Source organism: Manduca sexta, chromosome 18, assembly GCF_014839805.1.
Source record: "Manduca sexta isolate Smith_Timp_Sample1 chromosome 18, JHU_Msex_v1.0, whole genome shotgun sequence".
NCBI lineage: Eukaryota > Metazoa > Arthropoda > Insecta > Lepidoptera > Sphingidae > Manduca > Manduca sexta.
Window position 1 is genome coordinate 3,034,691 of NC_051132.1, and position 24,619 is coordinate 3,059,309.

General features: G+C 35.3%; 2 protein-coding genes across 6 annotated transcripts; both read right to left on the bottom strand.

The window, feature by feature from the left end:
* Window positions 1-993: 993 nt before the first annotated feature.
* Window positions 994-10,463, bottom strand: LOC115444250 (facilitated trehalose transporter Tret1). Of its 3 annotated transcripts, none has more exons than XM_030169953.2 (8): window positions 7,255-10,463; window positions 6,533-6,663; window positions 5,766-5,921; window positions 4,678-4,876; window positions 3,674-3,864; window positions 2,832-3,202; window positions 1,877-1,988; window positions 994-1,277 (listed from the first exon to the last, which is right to left on the bottom strand). In XM_030169953.2, the coding sequence occupies exons 2-8, from the start codon at window positions 6,573-6,575 to the stop codon at window positions 1,009-1,011; spliced, it is 1,341 nt and encodes a 446-aa protein (XP_030025813.1). In that variant the 5' UTR covers window positions 6,576-6,663; window positions 7,255-10,463; the 3' UTR covers window positions 994-1,008. The 3 variants fall into 3 exon arrangements, with proteins under 3 accessions (XP_030025813.1, XP_030025812.1, XP_037295995.1); XM_030169952.2 differs by having other exon boundaries at window positions 6,905-10,463; XM_037440098.1 differs by lacking the exon at window positions 7,255-10,463 and having other exon boundaries at window positions 6,533-6,886.
* A 69-nt stretch (window positions 10,464-10,532) lies between these two features.
* LOC115444248 (facilitated trehalose transporter Tret1) lies at window positions 10,533-20,756 on the bottom strand. Of its 3 annotated transcripts, XM_030169947.2 has the most exons (9): window positions 20,452-20,756; window positions 19,737-19,863; window positions 19,392-19,535; window positions 17,830-17,985; window positions 15,597-15,795; window positions 14,353-14,543; window positions 13,518-13,906; window positions 11,656-11,767; window positions 10,533-11,008 (listed from the first exon to the last, which is right to left on the bottom strand). In XM_030169947.2, the coding sequence occupies exons 3-9, from the start codon at window positions 19,444-19,446 to the stop codon at window positions 10,740-10,742; spliced, it is 1,371 nt and encodes a 456-aa protein (XP_030025807.1). In that variant the 5' UTR covers window positions 19,447-19,535; window positions 19,737-19,863; window positions 20,452-20,756; the 3' UTR covers window positions 10,533-10,739. The 3 variants fall into 3 exon arrangements, with proteins under 3 accessions (XP_030025807.1, XP_030025809.1, XP_030025808.1); XM_030169949.2 differs by lacking the exon at window positions 19,737-19,863 and having other exon boundaries at window positions 20,594-20,756; XM_030169948.2 differs by lacking the exon at window positions 19,737-19,863.
* Window positions 20,757-24,619: the final 3,863 nt, after the last annotated feature.

Genomic DNA, 24,619 nt, shown 5'->3' on the forward strand with positions numbered 1-24,619 from the left:
AATTATAAATATATATTATAATCATATTAAATAACTAAAAATATACACTTTGAACTCCGCAACAATTTAAGTGATAAAATTTATTAAAAGACTAAATATTTCTGCGTTTCTAGCGTTCAATAAGCGCCCATTTAAACATCGTCTCCTTTCTATTTTATCACAATGATAAGATGTCGATTACAACCATCAGAATTTAATTCATTTGCTTCAGTATTTTGGTCTCAATTTCCTCATTTTATTCAGAATTTTTATGCTAAAATCTTGTTATTAGGTAGCTGATTGTAGTAAAGACCTTGCAGTTTGGTCTTACCTGGTGAACAAAACACGTTCAAATCTGACAGACCCAGAGGACGATAACACTCTGGCTATTCGCGGTAAAAACGATTTCTTGAAACTGTTAGACTTCCCAAGACCGCAGTTCCGTCCTCGCTGTCAAGGACCTCGCCGCGTTCTCCATTCCCCCCCGACTTTAGTGGGTTGCCCTCATAATGGTCGCTTAATTTTCAGGGATTGTGAGCGCCTAAATCGCTCTCCCGAAAGTCCGGTGTGTTTGTATAAGCCGGCCCCTTGCCAGTATAACAAACGTAGTGTTATGTTTAAAAAAAAATCATATGACGCGTGTGTGTGTCATTTCTGTAGTAATGCTCTTCGTTGACAATTCTATTTATATTAACTTTTAGATTGTGGCTCTATCGTTGACAATGCCAGAGAAATTAATAAGGAGAAATAAGAGACAAGGAGGATGATCTTTTTGATTCAATTGGCGTGGAATCTAATTAATAAAAGCAAAAGTATGTGATGATGTTTGAATGTCTATTAAAATTAAACGCAGAAATCGCCGAACTCATTTGGAATAAATTTGGCACATCGACCAAGTTCTGGATTAACGTGAGGGCAAGTTCATACTAGAAAACTACGCAGAGGTACTTTTATTAATGATGGATATTTCACACAGAAAGAATCACAAGGTAACTCTTTAATAAAAACACAACCAATTATTATTCAGATTTATTTACTCAGCATATTTTGTATTTCAACGAAACTCTTCCCTTTGGTTTCAGGTACGAAGATCAGAGAGAACACAAATGCAGCTGCACATATACCAGAATACATCCAGAAGATGGCGTGCCCTCCGAGAGCTGATACCATGAAGCCAAACGTCATTGATGTGAGAAATCCGAAGAACCAGTTGAAAGAGAGTGTTATAGCAGATCCTAAGCTCCTCATGTCTGATGCAAACAGCTCGCTTGTGAGTGCTGATGGTATGATAGCAAAACCTTAAAATAATATCGGTGTTTAAAACATAGTCCTCATTTTGATTCCTGTGGACAAGTGGAGTCGTAATTTCTCTAATGATTTTTTGAGGTTAGCTTGGTTTCATTTTATGCGCATGTCCTTAGGATGGTACTGATACTACAATAAAAATCTTGATCTTTTAAGGCGATACCTCAAGGTCCATTTTCATACATTTTGTTTCACCTTTAATCTGGGTAACTAAACAAGTATTGGCAAGTAAAGAATTTAAATTCACGTCTAGTTAGTGATTAGTTCTCGCAGTTGAAGAAAAACGTAAAAATAATTAATAATCATGGATATTTCTGCCTTTAAAATTTCGTCATATTAAATTTTAAAGGCCGAAATATCCATGATTATTACGTGAATTTAAATTCTTTACTTGCCAATACTTGTTTAGTTACCCAAATTAAAGGTGAAACAAAATGTATGAAAATGGACCTTGAGGTATCGCCTTAAGGAAAAGTATAGTTGCTGTTCCATTTTGGTCATTATGTTAATGGGAGTTAGATAAAGTCGTCTACTAACTGCTACATAGACAGAAATAAGTATGCTCTAAAAAAAAATATTACATTACACTTACCACTATTAAAAACAATAAAAAATCCCATCATAGAAAGGAGAGGCAACCATTTTATATTCTCTACCACCGGATAATTTCCATTCTCTAAGAAAAAGTAGAGTCCCAAGAGCGCCTGGAAAAAAGACACAACAATAACATTTATAGAAATAACAATTCTGTGTAATGGAAACTTTACATTTCACAATTTAGGCAGAATATAATCAAGGTAACGAAGGTCATACTTGGTGTTTAATTCTAAGTTTGACTGGGATTCCTATTCTTTATGAGTAGACGTGACGATTGCCATCAGGGAAGTGTTATGATTTCTATCATAATCATATCATTTGTATTGAAAGTAGGCACAAAACATAGGATGGTAATATAATTTAGAAGTTCCGATACATTCTGCAAGATGGCGTTCAAAATAAAGCTTTGTAACTTTATAATATAAATCAATTTACAAAATCAACAGCTTCTTATAATGGCAATGACATAATTTCTTACTACATAAATAAATCTTTACAAATTAATAACAATTATAAACATTTATTTTAATAGAAAAGTATTATTTTTTATGTACACGTGGTTTGCTGTAGCTGCATTTTAAATAGATGAGATTTATTCTTAAGTCGGATTTTATTGAATATAAAATCAATAAAATAGACTGCATAGGTGTAAGTGTATTGCATGCGCGGTACGGCAACGCTCTGAGGCCCTGGGTTCGTATCTCGGGTCATGCGAAGTGATATTTGAGTTTTTCTGCTCGGCATCAGCCCGAAGTCTGGAATTTGTGTCCAATATATCGATAGGCTTGCCCCCCATCACGCGATAAGACGTAACACACATGGCGAAAAATGGGTGACTTGGGTGCGCCTCTGCATACCCCTTTGGTGATAAATGCGTTATAATGTGTGTGTGTTCATTGAATATAATGGAGTGCCATATTTCAAGTTTTAAAGAAGAAAAAAAGAATTACCAGAAAAACTGAACTTAACGCGCTTGAGGCAGTTAGTAAAAATCTTCTTCCCACTCTCTCTACGAGTAAAGGCGATAAACAACTCGAGGCCAGCAGAGTCACTCCAATTATGATAGTAGATATATTTGAATCTAAATCCATGTTAGCCATCTCAAATATAGATGTCGCGTAGAATAGCATGGTAACAGATCCACTCATACTCAGAAAAATAAATAATGCTATTAATATAAGTAAAGATTTCCTGTTAGTCTTCACTTTGATTATGTCCCAATAGTTAATAGTTTTGTTTACATCTTCTGATGCCATTATATCTTTAATGTCGTTGCTTCTGTCTAATTGTACCAGGATTTCGATAGCTTCGTCATTTCTTCCTGAAATATTGTCAATTATTACTTGGGAATTAGATATTATTTCAAAGTATACTGTAGAATTATCATCATAGAGGATTTAAACAATAAGTTGATATATATACTGAGACGAAAATAAATTTGGTTAATGTACCGGTATTATAATATTTTTTAATGCCAAAGATTAGGCTGGACGAGCTTTAATGCAGTGCAGTGACAAAATATCTAAGATTTGAAATGTCCTTCTCACACTACGTCATATACTTACTCTTTTTTTTTAAATATATAATAATTTCAGCCCTGTATTATATACTTTCCCACTGCTGGGAACAGTGCTGTTCTACTAATGAGAAGTATTAGGCCTTAGTCCACCACGCTGACCTAGTGCGGATTGGTAGACTTCACACACCTTCAAAATTAATATAGAGAATTCCTGAGGTATAAAGATTTCCTCACGATTTAAAACCGTAATATAAATATTCAAACTAAATTTACCTTTCAACACTTTGAAGACAGGTGACTCTGGTATAAAATATGTCCCTACCGTGAACACGAGAGCAATACCTAAACCGATGTAGCATGTTGCCGCTATTGACACAAAGGGTCCTACAGAATAAACCAGGAGGGTCCCAAAGGACATGAAGAACCCTGTCCCAGTCAGGAGAGATCCTCGAATATTGGTTGACCTAAAAGGGAATATCATAATAAACTTAATGATGTTCACGAATGTAAGTTCTCATGACAAGAAGTAGGTAGATATCTATATAGCATTTATTAAAGCGAGAGTAGTAAACCTAGTTTTGAAAGAAACAGAAAGAAAGATTTTTATTTTGAAGAAAGAATAAATACTAGAATTCATCTTTTGACATTCATTTTTCACTGTGGATTTTAAACAAATTCCCACTGATAGATACTATTTTTAATACGCAAGATTATTTTCCTGAATCGATGAACAAGAGACTAGTCCATAATTTCTTGGCCACCATCGACCATCTTTGCGATTCACAATATTACGTCGGGAGAATGTTTCGGCATACCGGTCACAATTTCTACCCAGAACATACGTGTAATTTGATTAAAAACTCACTAAAATTTTAATTCCTGGACTCAGATCTACTTCTTGGGTCTGGTCAGTTACTGATAAAACCTTAATACATAATATTTCATTATAAATCAGGGGATCCAGTACTAGGTTTATTTTCAAATCTTTTAAGCTTTTCGCTAATAGTGTAGCACATTCACAAACAAAATTAATTGGAAATTACATTTTAGAATTAGATATGTATGTTTCATGTAAGATATGTATTGTCTTATTTATGTTATACATACTTACTACACCCATATTGTTTTATCCCTGCATTACCCAAAGGCTGTGTGTTAGAAAATGCCTCAGGCATTAAGTCCACCTGTATACATCTACTGTATTTTAAATACATAAGTAAATAAAATAATAATTTAAATTGAAAATACTATCAACAGTAATTAATCTTGTTACTTACGCTATTTCTGCTAGATATACAAGGTTTAGATTAAAAATAAGTCCAACGCCGAAACCAGCTATCGTCCTAGCAGCTACGAGCATTGGCAAATTGACTGATAGAAGAATTAGCAGTTGTCCTAGAAAGCCAATAAATCCTCCCAGCATGAGACATAGCTTCCTTCCCTTTTTATTCGCAAGATATCCCGAAAGAAGGGAACCTGAAAATAAAATTAAAATGGAATAAACATCTCTATTACGTAGGTGGATTTAGTTGCTCTCACGAAAGTTTGAACCAAAATGACGCAGTAATTCCAGTTGCAGATCATCAACTAAACTAATTTAACTTAGCTCGCATAGTTGAGATATTTTCCATATTGTATACAGCAAAATTAAAATTCGTTCGGTGTATTTCTCAAAGCCATGCAAGCTTAGGTAAATTAATTCGCCTTAGTTCATGGCCTGCAACCTACTTACGTCTTCTCTAAATTTATCTAGCAATCTTTTAGCATGAACCGTAACAGCACGGCTTTAGGAACAAAATTTACACACTCCAAGCACTTTCCTTCCATCTATATCTCTCGCCTCATTTAACTAAAATGCATTTGAATTTTGCTTGGAAGCATTTCTAGCACAACCTTCCAAGTATGTTAAGATTCAGAATAGCATAGGAATCTTAGTTTACAATGACGTGTATACAACGAAAAAGCCATCATCAAAATAACTAAAGAGTATTCATAAATGGTTGCTAATATACAATACCATAAACCTTGGACGAGATTTCTTTGTACAATCGTTAACCCTTATAGAAAACAATAATATGGTATCGACAGTTCTTATTCTATACTTCCTCGGTGGCGTTGTTATACTGCATGCGCGGTAAGCAGCGCTTTGAGGTCCTGGGTTCGAATCTCGGGTCGGGCAAAGTGATATTTGGGTTTGCTGCTCAATATCAGCCCGGAGTCCGTAATTTGTGCCCGATATGGCGATAGGCTCGCCCCCTATCACATCATGGGACGACCCCTATCACTTTACTAGACCCAGAACCTCCGACCGGAATCGAACCCCGCATATTGCAACTACGTCACTGAGCCATTAGAAAATACTTACTCAATAAAACTCCAAGGTATACAAACGAGCCAACTAAAGACGCTTGCTCGTCTGTGATGACGTCAGATAAGGGGGTTTGATTTGGGTCCTGATATTTGGGTATTATAGGCGCTGTCCACCCTCCGATGTACCCGCAAAGACTCTGGCCCAAGTATACTAAAAACATGTTAAGTATGCTAACGCTTATATCACAGAGGAGTGGGCGGTGGTGGATCTAGTGAGCTCAAGATTTAAGACTATTTCCGTTTTGAATTGGCTATTTATAAACTACGAATGACTATGCAAAATGTTCCTAGTAATTAATTTATCTAATTACTAAATATTCCCAGCTTGTATCACTTTTAACTGACTTAATATTTTACTCATTTATTAATCTTGCAATTAATTAATTTTGTGACAAATTATTGCTTACAAACACTTGAATGCAAATATAAATGACGTAAAATATTTAATCAGGATCAAAAAAGTAAACCTATGTGTATTTTATAATATACTATGTTTAGTGAGTCTGCCACAAAAGTAAGTGGAATAATTAAAAACTTCAAAACGCTTCGTCACATTAACTTCACAAAATATTCTTTATTTTGTATCTAAAACAAAGTAAACGCTCTAAAGTTTATTTTACGACACAATTGTTCGTTGATAAGGAGACAAATTTTTAAGACGATTTGAAACTTTTAATTTAGACCAATACTTTTCTAGCTGACTGTACAGACAAAAAAAACTCCACAATATTTTCTTTATAATCATATATTAATATTACTTACTGCATGATGATATTAATAACTGTCTTCTCAAATATAACTTCATTTCATTCGGATCACAAAGTTTGAGCACAGGCACACTTCTATTACAAAACTAGTAACTTTTCCATTGAAGAAATACCAAAACACATTTGCTGTGGATGATAAAAATAATAGTTTATTTGCGGCATTAAGTGACATTGTAATTTATACTTTTTCACAACTGACTACAGAAGTCTTTCCTCTGATGGTCCCACTTCGTAACAGCATCAACAATGAGACTGCACTATTCATTTTATGATTTTTAGATATTAATTGTACCCTTTCGCAATTCTTAGATATTTTATCTGAATTAATACTTCCCCTTCTTACTGGCAGAAAATTAGCTGTACTTACTCAGAGTATTTAAATAGACCTATCAAATGGATTGCTAATGTATGGTTTACGTATAAGAAATAAAATATAACTGGTAATCTTATCTTTAATTTATTATTTTGATATGTTAACATTGGCTGTATAATATATACATAAACGTGCATCTGCATTAAATTAACCCTTTGCGAAATTACGTGTCGTTTGAGACCCTGTCAAATAAATTTCTAAATCTTTACCCCTAACAAAAATTATTTAAGCTCTTTATTAATTCATTCAATTGTATTAGATGAGTGTTGGATGCAATTCTCAATGAAGAAATGCTGTATATTATCAAGGATTGACAAAGACCATAAATAAAATGTTTTTAGTACCTTAGGCTCCGCAAGATGTTTTAAATGCATTTGTTGGCGGTGAGATATAGTTTATCTCTGTCCAGAAAACCATCGTACACAATTTGTTAAAACCCGCCATAGTGGCCCACGTAAGTGTGACGCATTCCGGGATCAGTCTGTGTATATCCGGCTCCAACAGGCCGGCGTGATTGTATCGAGTGTCATGGGAAAATAATCTCTCGTTAGTCGACATTCTATTAGACCCACTTACCATCAGGTGCAGTGGGGTCGCTTTGGCTTGCGCTTATAAAAAAAAATTAACATCTAGCTAATGCATTAATTTATTAAAATTAATCTGTGCAGCATTAAAAGTTTTTTTCCATGTACGCCCCGTAATGATTGATGCCGTATCTTCAAATGCCAGAAGTTTACTATGCTCTAGTTCAATTGTGCATATTACATTAAGATCTTTTATTAAGAAAAGCGTAGGATCGAGTTTACCCTGTTACACTGTGTTCTGCTTGTTGATAATCATCGAGATATTCACCTGTATTTACGCACTACATGCGGTCAGTTAGGTAACTGATACCATTTCAACGGCTTATCTCTAATACCAATTATTACCAATTTTGAAATAAGTACAGAGACAGAGCAACAAACGCCTTATCCTATAATATACTCTATATCAGCCTCATCAGTTCCTAAAAGACTTAAAAAAGATTATATAGCCTTCAAAAACCACTAACAAGAAAAAAAATAACATTACCTACTGGTTACCAATTTTGAAGTCGGTGACTAATTAAAAGGGCTAGTTAAGCTAGATAAATAAATGCACAAATGTACGAAAAAAATGTTCATGCGCTTTCAAAACAGTGTTCCCATTTGCGATATGTATATTTTTTCGATGCTAAAGACCTAAAAAACTTTTTAATGTGATTGCATTATAGGGCTGGATGATTTAATTAAATAACGCATAATGTGGATTACTTTAATCAGAAAATACTTTTGAATTCAATCAATAGCTCCCTCGTAGATCTAATCTTTATTGTGTGGTGACATTGTGATGTAATATTACTTACTATATTCTTCCTTATTTTAATAAAAATTGGCCAAATTGAGTTAAAAATAATTATTATACATCTACTAGTTAAAATTTTGCAATTAAAAGAGTGACGGGATATTGATGCGAAAAATAATTGCTTCAATTACTATTATATTTAGAGTTCACTTTTGCTCGTGGCTCAAGCAATCTCGGATAAAAGTCCGCCATAGAAGTCAAACTGACTAATCACAAGTGTGCTCACCACTCGTGCCTCTACCATGCAAATGTTTATATTTCAAAGCAGTATTATTATTATTATTTTTTATGTGGTACTGTTTCTGGACAGTCGTAATGCTTGCAATTTGGTGAGCGATTTGTGAGATTGTGATATAATAAAGATAGTTATAATTACTTCTACTATTATATATAAAGATAATTATAATATATTACTTGTTTCATAGGACACCAAGCAGTCATATAAGGCTTAAAGCAATATGGATAATATTTATCTTCCGAAATACGGTAAAGCAAGTTTAATTTACTCATAAAAGAGTTCCTGGTCGATTAATTGGTTCGAAGATTGCAAATAAAATATCTGAAAAAATTGGAACGCATATTTTAAAATAACTAGCGTCCCGCCATGGCTTCGTCCGGGAGGCACTAATTGCCCGCTGGTCTAAAGTAATGAATACATAAAAATCGCTGTGAAATATATATTTACTTTTATTATATAGATAAAAGATAAAAATAATGTCACCCCTATATTACTGTCCCATAGCTGGGCACGAGCCATATTTACAAACAAATAAAATAAACATTTATAAAAAATTTTACAGGTCATATTAAAAACCTCAAATTATACAAAATTTATATAAATAGATTGTATATTTCATTGAATTTGTGTTAAGTAAATCTCAGTATCTGGAATATTTTCTACTCGTTTTTTTTTAATAAAGATGTATGTACTATGTAGTACGTAAAATGGGGCAATTAGGTGTACAAGGATAAGAACAATGTTTATATTCAGTCAATGATAAATATAAACTTATATTACTTTAACTGATTGAAATAAATATCACTAAAATTTAGCGATAATGGAGCATTCAAAATTTTAATTCTGGATTTTTCTGCTCGGTATTATGGCGATAGGCTCATCACATCATGGGACGGAACACATTTGGCGAATATTGGGTGCGCTGATACCTCTGCCTATGCTTAAGATACAGTGATGTGACTTATCTAAGATACAAGTATTTGAAATACAGATACAAGATACAAAATACGTATTTTCATCTTGTATCTAAAATACTTTTTTAGAAAGGATTTTGTATCTTGTATTTAAATACTTTTGTTTAGTATCTTAGTATTTTATAAATACTTTTTCTGATAAAATACTTTAGAAAAAGTAGAGATTATTTGGTGTCGTTTATAAAATAAATGCGTAGAACTGACCGAGCCGTTCTTGGACACTATACTTGAGGAAAAATTAATAGATAACGACTCTTTCTTTCTACAAATTTCACCGGCTGTTATGAATAGTTATGATTGATTTGAAATCAGTTATTTTTCGTTTACTTTTGTGAAATTGGAGATCGTAAATATGGAAACGTAAGCTTTATTTTATTCAGCTACTTTATCTATTTCTATACTATATACTTCCTTTCGATCCGATCCGTTTTTTTAAAATGAAGTGGGTACCAAAAGAGCGTAAAGAATATGTAAAAGAACTTATACTGACTGAAACACGAAAAATAAATTGATCTGAAAAAACAAGAATCTGAGGCTTTGGACAATGTAGAAGGTGATATTAAATAAGTGAAAGGATGAATCTTATTACATCTTCTTAGAGGATTCTGATTCCTCTATTGCAAGTGGCGAAAACACGGGGTCTCCTGCCAGCGCTGCTGACTTAGAAACATTGCAATACCTTAATAATAAAGACATAAGCCTAAAGAGCTTAAATACTTACACTACAATAAAAAAATAAAAAATAAAATACACTTGTTTGCCGAGCTCTGCCTCTGTGGAACGACTTTTTTCTTATGGGGGTATGATCATGCGGCCTCATCGAAGGAAAATGAGTGATAAGATGTTTGAAGAGCTGGTTTTGTTTAATCTAACTTAAAATTAAAATAATTATTCTTGTGATCTATAATGATGATCTATAACAAACAAATTTAAATTCAAATGTTGTTTTCTTACAAAAGTACTTGTATTTTTAAAAGTATTTATAAGATACCTATTTTGTATCTAGTATTTCAAATACCTTTCTCGAAAGTATTTTGTATCTGGTATTTGAAATACTTAATTTAAAAGTATTTTGTATTTTGTATTCCAGATACTTTGTACAGGGTATTTTGTACTTCACTGCTAAGATAAGGCGTGATGCGTATTTTTTTTTCATAATTTCGTAGATCCATCTGTGTATTCCTATTGACACGGATTTTTATTCATTCCATTTTACTACCATTAATATACGTCATCATATACTTAATAGTTCTTGGATCTCCATGAAAGTCTTCCCCTTTGTCTCTGGAACGAATTTCGCAGTGAAGAAGAAAGCCGCAGCGCAAGATGCAGTGTAAATCCAGAAGACAGTGTCGGTCCTGAGCCACATTAGCATGTAGGCGAAGGTCGAGGTGACTCCGAAGCCGACGAGCCAAGAGCTGGTGATGGTGATGGCAGATCCTATACCCCTCAGGTTGGGAGGAAACATTTCTCCAAGTAATACGGCGGGAACGATACCAAAACCTGATGAAAAGAGTTTTATATTTAGGTATATTTTGGTTGGGTCACGATGTAGTTATATACGGGGTCATTTTTACATTGCGTTACTAAATGACATATGCGTTTTGACTTTTACTAAGATTGTGCCAAAAATAAATGAATAATAAATGTTTCGGTTTTTGTTATCTGATATATTGTTTATTTTGTAGTTTAGTGAGATTATGGTGCGAGTGTAAGCCTATTTCTGACTATACGTGTGATTTTGCCGCTCTGACAATTTCTCTTCGCGTAATGATAGTCGCTTTGGGGCATGTAAAATTAAATTTATTTTTGTTAATATTTATTTCGTTCGAAACTTACACTTTTTTTTTTATATCTACGGTAAGAATATCTAATGGTAAAATGCTGTTTTAAGAAGACAAGTTAATAGTTTCATGTACTAACGCAATATCACAATCATATAGGCATGCTAGTAATATATAGGTATAGTAAATTCTTAATATCTATACAAAATTCGGGGAAGGGAAATTTAGTTTCAAAATATTACTTAGTATCTTATTTAAAACATTGTCCATAGATATGTCAATTAAACTGGATACTAGTAAAAATTTATAATTAGTTTAAATATATAATTGTCCTTTTATAAATTGCGTATAAATTTTTATTTTTACCAAAATCATAAGACAAGAAGAAAATGATTAATACAACCAGGGGCAGCCATCCCAGGTAGTCCACTATAGGTTTCGCCGTATCTTTTAAGAAAAAATATAAGCCCACAAGAGCCTGAAAAATAATAAGTACACGTCAGAATATACAATCTTTATTGCGCCATCTATTGGCTAAACTTGAATATTAAAAGTGTTATAGTTCCCATGATTTGAAATAGATGTCATTGTAAAACGTCTTTGGTCTTTTTTAGCTAACTACTGGGACGATCATGAAGTCAAAAGAATTACTGATAGCATCAATATATTTTTAACGAGCAGAACATTAACCAGTGTCGGCATTCCTAATTATCTATACTATTATATAAAGCTGAAGAGTTTGTTTGTTTGTTTGTTTGTTTGTTTGTTTGTTTGTTTGAACGCGCTAATCTCAGGAACTACCGGTCCAAATCGAAAAATTCTTTTTGCGTTGGATAGCCCTTTGTTCGTGGAGTGCTATAGGCTATATATCATCACGCTATACCCAATAGGAGCGGAGCAGTAATGGCTCATCTTAGGAAATACCGGTCCAAACTGAAAAATTCTTTTTGCGTTGGATAGCCCTTTGTTCGTGGAGTGCTATAGGCTATATATCATCACGCTATACCCAATAGGAGCGGAGCAGTAATGGCTCATCTCAGGAAATACCGGTCCAAACTGAAAAATTCTTTTTGCGTTGGATAGCTCTTTGTTCGTGGAGTGCTATAGGCTATATATCATCACGCTACACCCAATAGGAGCGGAGCAGTAATGGCTAATCTCAGGAACTACCGGTCCAAACTGAAAAATTCTTTTTGCGTTGAATACCCCTTTATTCCTGGAGTACTATAGGCTATATATCATCACGCTATACCCAATAGGAGCGGAGCAGTAATGGCTAATCTCAGGAACTACCGGTCCAAACTGAAAAAATCTTTTGCGTTGGATAGCCCTTTGTTCCTGGAGTGCTATAGGCTATATATCATCACGCTATGACCAATAGGAGCGGAGCAGTAATGAAACATGTTGCAAAAACGGAGAAAATTATTAGTTTTGAGAGCTTCCGTTGCCTGCGCTGCGTAAACGGTTAAAGTTATGCAACAATGATGTATGACGGGATTGTTCCTCTTAAAAAGTTCTAAAAAATATATTATAAAACAAAGTCCCCCGCTGCATCTGTCTGGCTGAACGTGTTAAACTCAAAAACTACCCAACGTATTAAGATGAAATTTGATATGGAGATAGTTTGAGACCCTGGGAAGAACATAGGCTCCCGGGAAACTACTACTTTTATAACGGAAAACTTTAGCCTGAAAAACTTTATAACGCGGGCGGAGCCGCGGGCAAAAGCTAGTCTTATATATAGTTAGGGGCTCTATTCCGTCTACTGGAACATATCTGTCTTTTTGCAATTACGGGTGGTCTAACTGAAGGACAGCTTTGATAGCTGTATAGGTAAAAAACTCCAAATATACCCTATTTACCGATACGGTTTTCAAGGCTGTCCTTTAATTAAAACGACCGTCATTGCAAAAACACGGATTTGCCCCATTAAACGGAATAGAATAAGACACCTTGACTATGTATAATTTATTTTAGGTGCTGCACTGGTATTTATAGGCTGCACACTCGTAAGCCTTTCATCCCCGGAGGGGTAGACAGAAGCGCAACTGTTACACTTTTATAGGGGGCGAGCCTGAGTAGAAAAAAATAACACTAAGCCCGACCCAGGGATCGAACCCGAGATAGCACTGCAGTCGTACCTTAATACACCACTAAGGCAGTTCAGTTATCACTTTTTGATGATACAGAGATAATTACAAGCTTTATATAATTCTTAGATAACTCACCATACACACAGAACAAGATCCAGTAGACCACAGAAGCAAAGACCTCCTTCCATATCTCTCATAGAAGAACGGTGTGATACTGCTTCCTACAATCTGAGTGATGCCCAATACTACAGCTGCTACATAGGACCCAACCATAATATTTCTGTTATAACCAAAAATAAGTGTACAAAAGAATATCATGGAAATCACTCCACTCATCTGCTGCAAAATGTATAGAGAAAGGGTTATGAACAATGCTTTTCTGTTAGTTTTGTTGGTGAATATTTCCATCCATTCATTACCCACTGGCCAGAGCCAGAGGACGTTTAATTTAGTTAATAGTATATCATCAACTTCATCTTCCCTTCCTAGTTCAAGTAGAGTTTGTTTGGCTTCGTTTTCTTTTCCTAGAAGAGAAGAGAAGAAAATAAAAAAAAAAAAAAAAAAAAAAAAAGAGGAGGTTTAGTTAGTCAGATGGATATAGAATAATAATAATACCAGTGCTGTATTATATATTATCCCACTGCTGGGCCCAGGGCTCTTCTACTACAGATAAGGTTTAGGTCTTAGTCCATCATGCTAGCCTAGTGCAGATTAGTAGATTCACACATCCTCAAATTCTTATAGAGAACTTCACAGGTATGCGGGTTTCCTCACGATATTTTCTTTTCATCTTTAAGCAGGCGATAATTCACAAAAAAATAGACACATAATTTTAGAAAAGTCAGAGGTGTGTGCCCTTAGAATTTGAACCTGACAGACAAATTTAAAAGGCAAATAGCCCCCGTAATTGGAATAGGGTGCCCTGACCTTACAATAGTTATATCCATAGAATATTCGTTTAATGACCTACCTCTTAAAACTTGATATACAGGAGTCTCTGGTATAAAATTCATACCAATGATGTAAACAGCAGCGATTCCTACTCCAATGTAACACACAACTACATACGATACTAACGGGCCAATGCTGTAAACTATGAACGTTCCTACAGTGCCGAAAATTCCTGTAACTGTTAGCGATATCCCTCTCATTTCCGTTGATCTAGAATTGGAAAAATCATCTATCAATTTCTTCCTCTCAATTACTGATAAAAAGCCGTGCTGTATTTGAGTAGGTTTATATTTTATTTTCATAGCTTTAGAATACATTTTCCAGGTACGGTTGGCAGAGACCAATATAGTTAAAGTTTAACCCCCTTATTCATAAACGTTTTTTATCTAAGGACGGAGTAAAGCTGTGATAACAAGCCTGTTTCTCAGTGCCCAATGGCACTGAGAAATAGACATAGGGCCGTTGTGATTGGTTATTATTGTTGTATTTCAATATTAGCCAATCACAACGACCCTACGTCTACGCACTGCGAAGACTGCCATGCCGTCAGCACTGAGAAACAGACTTGTTACCACAGCCTTACTCGATCGTTCGATAAAAAACGTCTATGAATAAGGGGGCTAGTGTATAGGCTACCGATACCTTATCTTATTTATTTTACCGTACTAATATTATAAATGAGAAAGATAAAATATGATTGATTGTTAAGTAGTTAAAAGTAAACTCAGAAATGTCTCGACAGATTTGGATGAAATCTAGCACACACATAGACCATCTTCTGGATTAATATATAGGCTACTTTTTATGACGGTAATTTGCTCCATTTACGTAAAAATATTTGGTCTAATTTTTTTAAATAGATTTCCCTGCCGTCGTATAGATGGCGCTATAAATCAGTAAAGTGATGTAGAGACTTGTGGTTGGAAAGGCTTTTTACGCGGGTGGACCCGCTAGCAACACCTTCTGTTTAGTAGAGTTAAAATAAATTATACTATAATAGACCTTACTATAAACAATTCTAGTTAATAATTAAAATAATAAAGCATCATGTGATAAAACAAACACACACATCACGCATTTAGCCCTGAAGGGGTATGCAGAGGCGCAACCAGTGCACCCACTTTTCATCAAGTGTGTTCCGTCCCATGATGTGATAGGGGCCGTGCCTATAGCCATATCGGCCGCCATATGTGATAAAACATTAATCGCTTTTATTGGATATTACCGAAAGTGAACATGATACAATTTTTGTATTGTACTTACGTAATTTCAGCAATGTAAAGAAAGTTGACAACAAAAATGATGCCAGTTCCAAGCCCGCATAATATCCTTCCAAAAATCATAACGGCGAAGTTGTAGGCGTATGCCAGCAAACAAAACGAAATGAGTGTGACAACACCGCCTAAGACCAGACAAGGCTTTCGGCCACTCGTGTCTGACACATATGTTGTAATGTATGGACCTGTAATGAAATGTTATTTAAGTTGGGAAGCCCAATTCCGTCTATGAGGGTATATCCGTTATTATCTGAATATTTATTTATTCATTAAAAACAAAACCTGTTATAATTGGGTACACAATCAGGTATATAAAATTGCTTAGAGTTTTTTAACATAATAACTAAATATGCTTATAAATTAACTAGCTTTTTCCCGCGGCTCCGCCCGCGTTATAAAGTTTTCCGTTATAAAAGTAGTAGTTTCCCGGGAGACTATGTTCTTCCCAGGGTCTCAAATTGTCTCCATACCAAATTTCATCTTAATACGTTGGGTAGTTTTAGAGTTTAACACGTTCAGCCAGACAGATGCAACGGGGGACTTTGTTGTATAATATATTTTTTAGAACTTTTTAAGTGGAACAATCCCGTCATACATCATTGTTGCATAACTTTAACCGTTTACGCAGCGCAGGCAACGGAAGCTCTCAAAACTAATAATTTTCCCCGTTTTTGCAACATGTTTCATAACTGCTCCGCTCCTATTGGTCATAGCGTGATGATATATAGCCTATAGCACTCCAGGAACAAAGGGCTATCCAACACAAAAAGATTTTTTCAGTGCAAACCGGTAGTTCCTGAGATTAGCCATTACTGCTCCGGTCCTATTGGTCATAGCGTGATGATATATAACTTTGAGCACTCCACAAACAAAGGACTATTCAACACAAAAATAATTTTTCAGTTCGAATCGGTAGTTCCTGAGATTAGCCATTACTGCTCCGCTCCTATTGGATATAGCGTGATGATATATAGCCTATAGCATTCCACGAACAAAGGGCTATCCAACGCAAAAATATTTTTTCAGTTCGAATCGGTAGTTCCTGAGATTAGCCATTACTGCTCCGCTCCTATGGGGTATAGCGTGATGATATATAGCATATAGCACTCCACGAACAAAGGGCTATCCAACGCAAAAAGATTTTTTCAGATTGGACCGGTAGTTCCTGAGATTAGCCATTACTGCTCCGCTCCTTTTGGGTATAGCGTGATGATATATAGCCTATAGCACTCCACGAACAAAGGGCTATCCAACGCAAAAATATTTTTTCAGTTTGGACCGGTAGTTCCTGAGATTAGCGCGTTCAAACAAACAAACAAACTCTTCAGCTTTATATAATAGTATAGATTTACTGGTGGTAGGATATATTTTATATCCGCCCGGATTACGACCACCGTACACAAGTTAAAACCCGCCTTAATGGTCCATGTAAGTGTGTCGCGTTCCGAGATCATTCTGTGTATATCCGGTTCCATCAGGCCGGCATAATTGTGTCGACTGCCGAGGGGTAATCATCTCTCGTCAGTCGACATTCTATTGGACCACACGTTACTTATCATCAGATGCAGTGGTGTCACTGTGCCGTGAATCTATAAAAATAGTAGTGTAATAATACACACAACATCACGCATTTATCTCCAAAGGAGCATGTAGAGGCGTAATCAGGGCACCCACTTTTCGTCAAGTGTGTTCCATGATGTGATAGGGGGCGAGCCTATTGCCATATCGGGCACAAATTCCAGATTCTGGGCTGATACTAAACAGAAAAACCCAAATATCACTTTGCCCAACACGGGAATCGATTTCAGGACCTCAGAGCGCTGTCGAACCGCGCATGTAATACTACTATGCCACCAAGGCAGTCAGTGGAATAATACATATCTTTTTTTTATTGTTGCTTGAATGACGAAACGAGCTTGCCGTTCGCCTGGTGGTAAGCGATACGACCACCCATAAACAATAGATACACCATCCAACACCTAATACGAAGTATTGTCCACGGGGCTCGTCATCTTGAGATATGAGATGGTAAGTCTTATTATGTCCAGTAGTAACACTGGCTAAAATTTGCTTCAAACCGGAACACAACAGTGACTACACACTGCTGCTTGGCGGCAGAAATGGACATAGCGGTCGTACCTACCCCGGCGGACTCTCACATATGAGAGACCTACCACAAGTAGACATTACAATAGAAATGGCCAAATATAAATACTTACTAGCTATCGTGCCGAGGTACAGCGCGGAGCCGATCCACGACGTTTCATCTTCTGTAATGTACAGGTCACGTATGGAACTCTTTCCTGCTAATATCTTAAGGACCACAGGCGCTGTCCACCCCAGACCATAACCTACCAGCATCTGTCCGATGTATACTGAAATGTTTAGTGTAAGAAAAATATTAACTAACCGTAAACGCGACTTTGCGTTTATAAGACGCGGTAAGTACCTTTATATGGTGATAAATATAAAGTAGTTAGAAGGAAGTAAAGTATGTCGATGTTTCAAAGGCTAATAGAATTAAGCGAATTATTTTTCGAAAAATTTTACTTGTTTAAAAAAACATAGAAAAAATAGCTGATATTAAACAAGCGGCGACAGCCTAGATGGGTGTGGAACGGACTGCCAAGACCAATGTCTGCAGGTTCAAATCCCAAGGGCACACACCTCTGACTTTTCTAAAATCATGTGTGTATTCTTTGTGAATTTATCGTTCACTTTAACGGTGAAGGAAAACATCTTGAGGAAACCTGCACATCTGAGAAGCTCTCTATAGGAATTTCGAAGGCGTGTGAAGCCTACCAATCCGCACTAGGCCAGCGTGGTGGACTAAGGCCTAATCCCTCTCAGTAGTAGAGGAGGCCCGTGCTCAGCAGTAGGCAAGTATATAATACAGGGTTGATATTATTATTATTATTAAACATGTATGAAACTAGGTGTCGCAAAAAAATGGCGCTTAAGTCAATTAGCATTTCAACCGTAGATATTATGAAGTTCATAATACGGTAGAAGTCTTTATATAAATCTCCAAAAGTACATATTAGTCGTACGAGGCGCCACAAATATGTAACTAGTCGTAAGTAAAGCTGGATGAACATTAAGTGAGTGAATGGCGCCGGAAGTATCCATATAATGTTCGCCAGTTATATAAGACGCTCAAAGTCTAAGTATAACATATATCTATGGTATAATTGTATTATAGATTATAGACTATCGCTCTGTTACTATATTTTATGATAGATACGCCTTATTATCTTCCCTCATGACCCCTAAATTATTGCTACAACAGCACCACTGCTTTCACTTTGAAATGAGATAAGGACAGCGGGAATTAGTTGAATACAATCCGCATCTAACAGATTCGTCTGGAAATCCTGGAGGCCTATGTTCAGCAGTGAACCTCCAAAGGCTGTACATAGTACGAAGAAGTAATTCGTAATCAGCCTACAGCGATTATTAGCCTAAATCTTCTTAAAATGACGCAAAGATCAGACGGTATGTGACCATACATGTCGGTTTTGAAAATAAGAAGAAATATCTTTGTATGCTACCTTTATATTTTACATCTATTACTTTAGCTAGGTCTTTAAATTCTACCGAAAGTCTCGCGACTACCCACAATATGATAAAAAAAGTGACATTCATTCATTTTTCTTTCGAAATTTAAATATTCAAATCTCTTCCTTCCCGCTCGCTCATTACACGCTATTTCACGCACAACGTACGTTCCATTCTAACCATATGTAGTACCAAGAAAAAACATTTAATAAATAATACTTACTGCAGGCCACAACGGGTAGCTGCTTCTTCCAATATACCTTCATTTTTGGAGTCATAAATGACACTTAACACATTGTAAACAATCAATCCACGAAAAAATAATAGAGTTCATTTATATATTTCGGTAACACTCACTTTAATGTTTCTAAAATAGAGTAGAAAGTAACATGGGTTAAATAATTACGTTTAATATTGTTTTGTTTATTTTAGAAATGTTATCCAATGTTAAAAGCATCTAAAGTGTTATATGCACATTTAAGCGGTATCTGTACTATATCTTATCATAATGTGTAGGAGGTTTGGGTTGAATGGATTGAGCTCAAACCTTTTTTTGGTTTTGACTTACGTTTGTTAGCGTGGCAGGACCGGCTTATATAAACACACTGGTCTTGCGGGTGAGTGCTTTAGGCATTGCGAGCCCTTAAGTGACCATGCTGAGGGCGAGTGGAGTGGAGCTCAAACCGAGAAAATGCCTTAAAATTGTAAGTTTGAATGATGTCGTTAATTGACAATATTTTGCTTTAATGAAGTTATAGTGCCTGAATAAATCGCTAAACTAATCAACAGTTCTTAGTTGACAGTTGCTTCCACTTATAACAAGTTGAAAGTGTTTCCGCACACTGCGGTGATGTTATAATGTTAAATTGAAACGCTAATGTTATATTCGTACTTCTAGCCCTATCTCCTCAATATTAATCTACGTATCATATAGATAAGATACTGAGCTGAAAATTTTATTCATTAATCAAAAATCATCTTTATTTCCATAATAATAAAGACTGTCATTAAGTCACAATATTATCTATATTGTCAATGAGAACGAGTCAATGGTTATAAATCCATTTTAAATTGATCTCTCCAATGTATAGTGATCGATACTTCGGAAGGGTCAAGCTAGTTCTTATATTTGTAACAACATAATTTCTATAAAACTTACATAAAAATTATTTATATATTTTTTATTTATTTACTAACTATATTGTTTATCGTCTTTGTTTATTTTTAAAAACATTGAAGATTCGTTAATGTACATCGTATCTAAGTGATGAAATCAAAAGTACCCTGGAATCTAAGGCGAGACGTCCATATCGGCAGCCTTTATCTTATTTATTGCCTCCTTTCATGCCAATACAGATTTAATAATTTGATTTATAGTGAGGTTATTTTTTCACATATTTTTCGTTACTTCATAATATAGTAAACCTTTGCCGAAACCACAAATTAAAAACACAAATTCTGCATAATCTTGAATAATTATAACACACACAAATGTAATACACTCAAAACAGTAACTTCTGTGATCAAATATGAACTCAGTGGTAAGGTCATATAATAATACAAACAAACGTGAAGTTCGTTCACTATTTAGAGCAGTCTATGCCATAGATAACATAGAGATACTACGATCATAGGCTCAGGATCTATGTTCAGAGTACCATAGATATTTATGTAGAGTTTAATGAGAGTTGTCTCTACCTGAGGTTTATAACCTGAGTTTCTACGTTTGCTATAATTATTGACATTATCACATTATTAGTAGTACAGAGTTCTCTATGACTTAATTATCGACATTATCATATTATTAGTAGCACAGAATTCTCTATAATTTCTATGTTCACGATGCACTTACGTGTAATACTAAGTAATTTCTCATTGCTTCAATAGATGGCGCTAGGTTTACGAAGTGTCGCCTTACTAAATAAATCGGGACGGTAAGCTAGTATTTTTAAATGAGTAAAATATTCCCGGATATGCTGAAATTATTGTTATTTCTCAGAAAGTCCAATTATTTCTCAAATAAATAGGATTGAGTAAAGAAAGTACATAATTGCCTCGGTGGCGTAGTTGTACTGCATGCGCGGTACGGCAGCGCTCTGAGGTTGGAATCCCGGGTCGGGCAAACCGATATTTGGGTTTTTCTGCTCTATATCAGCCCGGAGTATGGAATTTGTGGCCGATATGGCGATAGGTTCGCCCCCTATCACATTATGGGACGGAACACACTCGTCGAAAAGTGGGTGCCCTGGTTGCACCTCTGCATACCCCTTCGGGGATAAATGCGTGATGGTGTGTGTGTGTTGTAAGAACATGATTGCAAATGACACAATACCCAGGCAACAATATGAAAACTGAACAGAATACTAAATTTGTTAGTGGTAGGATATATTTTATGTCCGCCCGGATAGCGACCACCGTACACAAGATAGTAGAACTCATCAGAGTGGCTCACGTAAGTGTGTCGCGTTCCAGGATCAACCTGTGTAAATTCGTTTCCAACTAGCCAGCATAATTGTGTCGACTGCCGCGGGGTAATCACTTCTCGTCAGTCAAAATTCTATTGGACCTTGCTCCACTAATCATCAGGTGCAGAGAGATAACATTTCCCGTATAAAAAAATACTAGTCAGCAGAAAACTAACACCAAAGATGATCATGTGCATTCCTTTTCAAATAAGAATCGGTATATTCAAGTGTATAGCAAATTGAATGGTGCATAAGTCGGCAATGGTGCAGAAACGCTCGTCGGAACGCTTCCCATTTGCTCACGTAATCCTAATTTCCTTTCCGTTCCGCAACAGTCTCCATTACTGACTTTATTCACAGAATTTGAATGTTACATTTCGATCGCCTTTAGCAAATTACCGTTTAAGCATTTTTAGACTTCGCTTTTGGACGATCAAGTTCATCTCGAATATCATTGAAAACGTGATCTAGGAAAGAAGACTAATATTTTCTTTAAACTCAAAATGCTGATGAACTTTTATTTTTCCTAAGAATTATTAAGTAAGCAAAGGTCCACGTGATTTTTTATTGTTTTGTCAGTCAAGAACTAAAATGTTGACTGGACTTCACCTATCAATGTAGGCAGATAATATTTTAGGAAGCTTAGCGACTGTTACATGTAAAAACTTGCATATTTTAGGGAATATGGTTAAAAATTAGCTGCAGGGGTCCACCGAAACCAGCAAAATTTTGAAAGTCTATGAGAAAAAATAGTTTAGGAACTCCTGGATTATATGAAAGGTAAAATCTAATCTGTCATTATGTATGATTACACCCTGGTCAAGCCTCTCTTTCGTGCCGTTTCAAAACTGCCTATAGGATGGTTTACAAAATACTGAATCATTGCATTAACCACTAGATTACCCAACTAGATGTCCTCGCACCCTTTAAATGATTTTCCAATGCTATTCAGAATTTTATCTTTTCTGTTCCATTTAGCTTTAAAACATATTGATTCTTGCAGATTGCCTTAGTGGCGTAGTGGTATTATGTGCGCGGAAAGACACCGTCCTAAGGTCGTAGGTGGGAATCCCAGTTTGGGCATAGTATTATTGGGTTTTCCTGCTTAATATCTGCAGCCCGAAGTCTGGAATTAGTCCAGGATATGGCGCTGGCTCATCACTTATCACATCGTGGGATGGAAGAGGCCGGCATAATTTTATCGACTAACGAGGGATAATTATAATATCAAAAGTCAATACTCTGTCTTGTCGCCACTCCACTTACCATTAGGTGAGGTGAAATCTCTTCGGTGAAATCACTTTGCAATATTTAAAAAAAAGGATTGATTTAAAAGATATTTAAAATTTAATAAAGGAAGCATTGCACACGAAGTACTGAAAGTTGCAAAAATGGAATCAAAGTATATGGGTACGTGTAACTCAAATTACATATCACGTTTAAAACTTAAGTCAGCTTTATTAACAATACAATTGAAATCACAGTTCCAACTAGTCTAAAAGCAGAAATGAAAAAATAAATGTTTAGAAAATCGCCATAATCCGATAACAATCAAATAAAATACAGATGGTTTACTACTAACATCAAGAAAGGTTTGAGCAATAAAAATCATAATTAGGTAAATACTTACGCATTTAATAATCAAGATTCTTTAAGTTATTCTTCACGAATTATTTACGAATAAATAGGACTGAAGTGTTTGTAATTTAGAAATAAGAAGTTTACATAAGAGCTACTGCATTCATTAACGTATTACAAAATCTTAAACGCTTCTTTTAAATTATGTTTCTGTTGGTTTGTTTGCTAATTTCAAAAACAGCTGAACAGATCTTGACGAGATTTTCATTGGAAGGCAAAAGACCTTTTTAGAGTATATACTTTAGATTTTATGCTGAGATCTGAATTTTATAAATTTACTTAACTGACAGCGGATGGATTCGTGCTGTCCGAGACTTCGATGGTTGTCACTCACTTAGAGGCCTACGCTCAGAAAGGGACGACGTTAGACTGATTGATTGTAAGATCGACGTGTTTTTTTTAGATCTGGATAATTCAATGTAATGCCCATAATATAGCATAGGTAGTTTAGGTATTTGATCTTGTAAAAATAAATTGTCACTGTGATATTTTTACTCTGGAAAAAATCACGCGCATGTTAAATCTCGTCTACTATGTAACAATGCATAATGTTTATTATCATTTGCCTTTTTTATTACAAGGTTAAATCTATATTGGTTTGCTATATAGTTTATTAACATTATGATACTAGTAACAATGCTGTTAAAAATTAAAACCCTTTTGTAGTATTTTATTTTGTACTCCCAGCACGAAATAAACGAACGTTGTGGAAAAGATTGGTTTTGCAGACAATTATAATACTCTTTTATTTTACCTCGGTATTGAGTTCAATGGGTAGGCGTCGTTACTTACCTATATGTATGTGATATCTTTTAGTGTTGGCGCACACTTACCGGCCGGCAAAAATCGCCATTAAAGTGTTAACATTTTAGCTATGTGTAACATTTAGGTCCTCGTAATCAACCATTATTTTCATTGTAATATTTATAAGAATATAATATTATTTAAATTTCCCTCTGTTTTCAATTTCACACATTTTCTCAAAATGCACAAAGCAATGTAAAATGTGAATTTGAAAATTTATGTTATTCTATATAGATTATAGGATGTTCCATTTTCCTGAAGATTCGTTTTATACTTTACATAACATATATACGCATAATATTTATATAATCGGCGGTAGCCTAGATGGAATTGGACAGATTGCCAAGACCAATTTCCGCAGGTTCAAACCCAAGGGAAAACACTTCTGAGTTTTCTTATAGGTAAGTGTGTATTCTTTTAGAATTATCTTTTTCTCTATCTTAAATAAGACTTTTTAGGGCATGTGAAGTATGCCAATCCGTACTAGGCCATCATGGGTAATTCTACAGAGTTTGTCATTTTGAATCTTGAATATTCGGCTGTT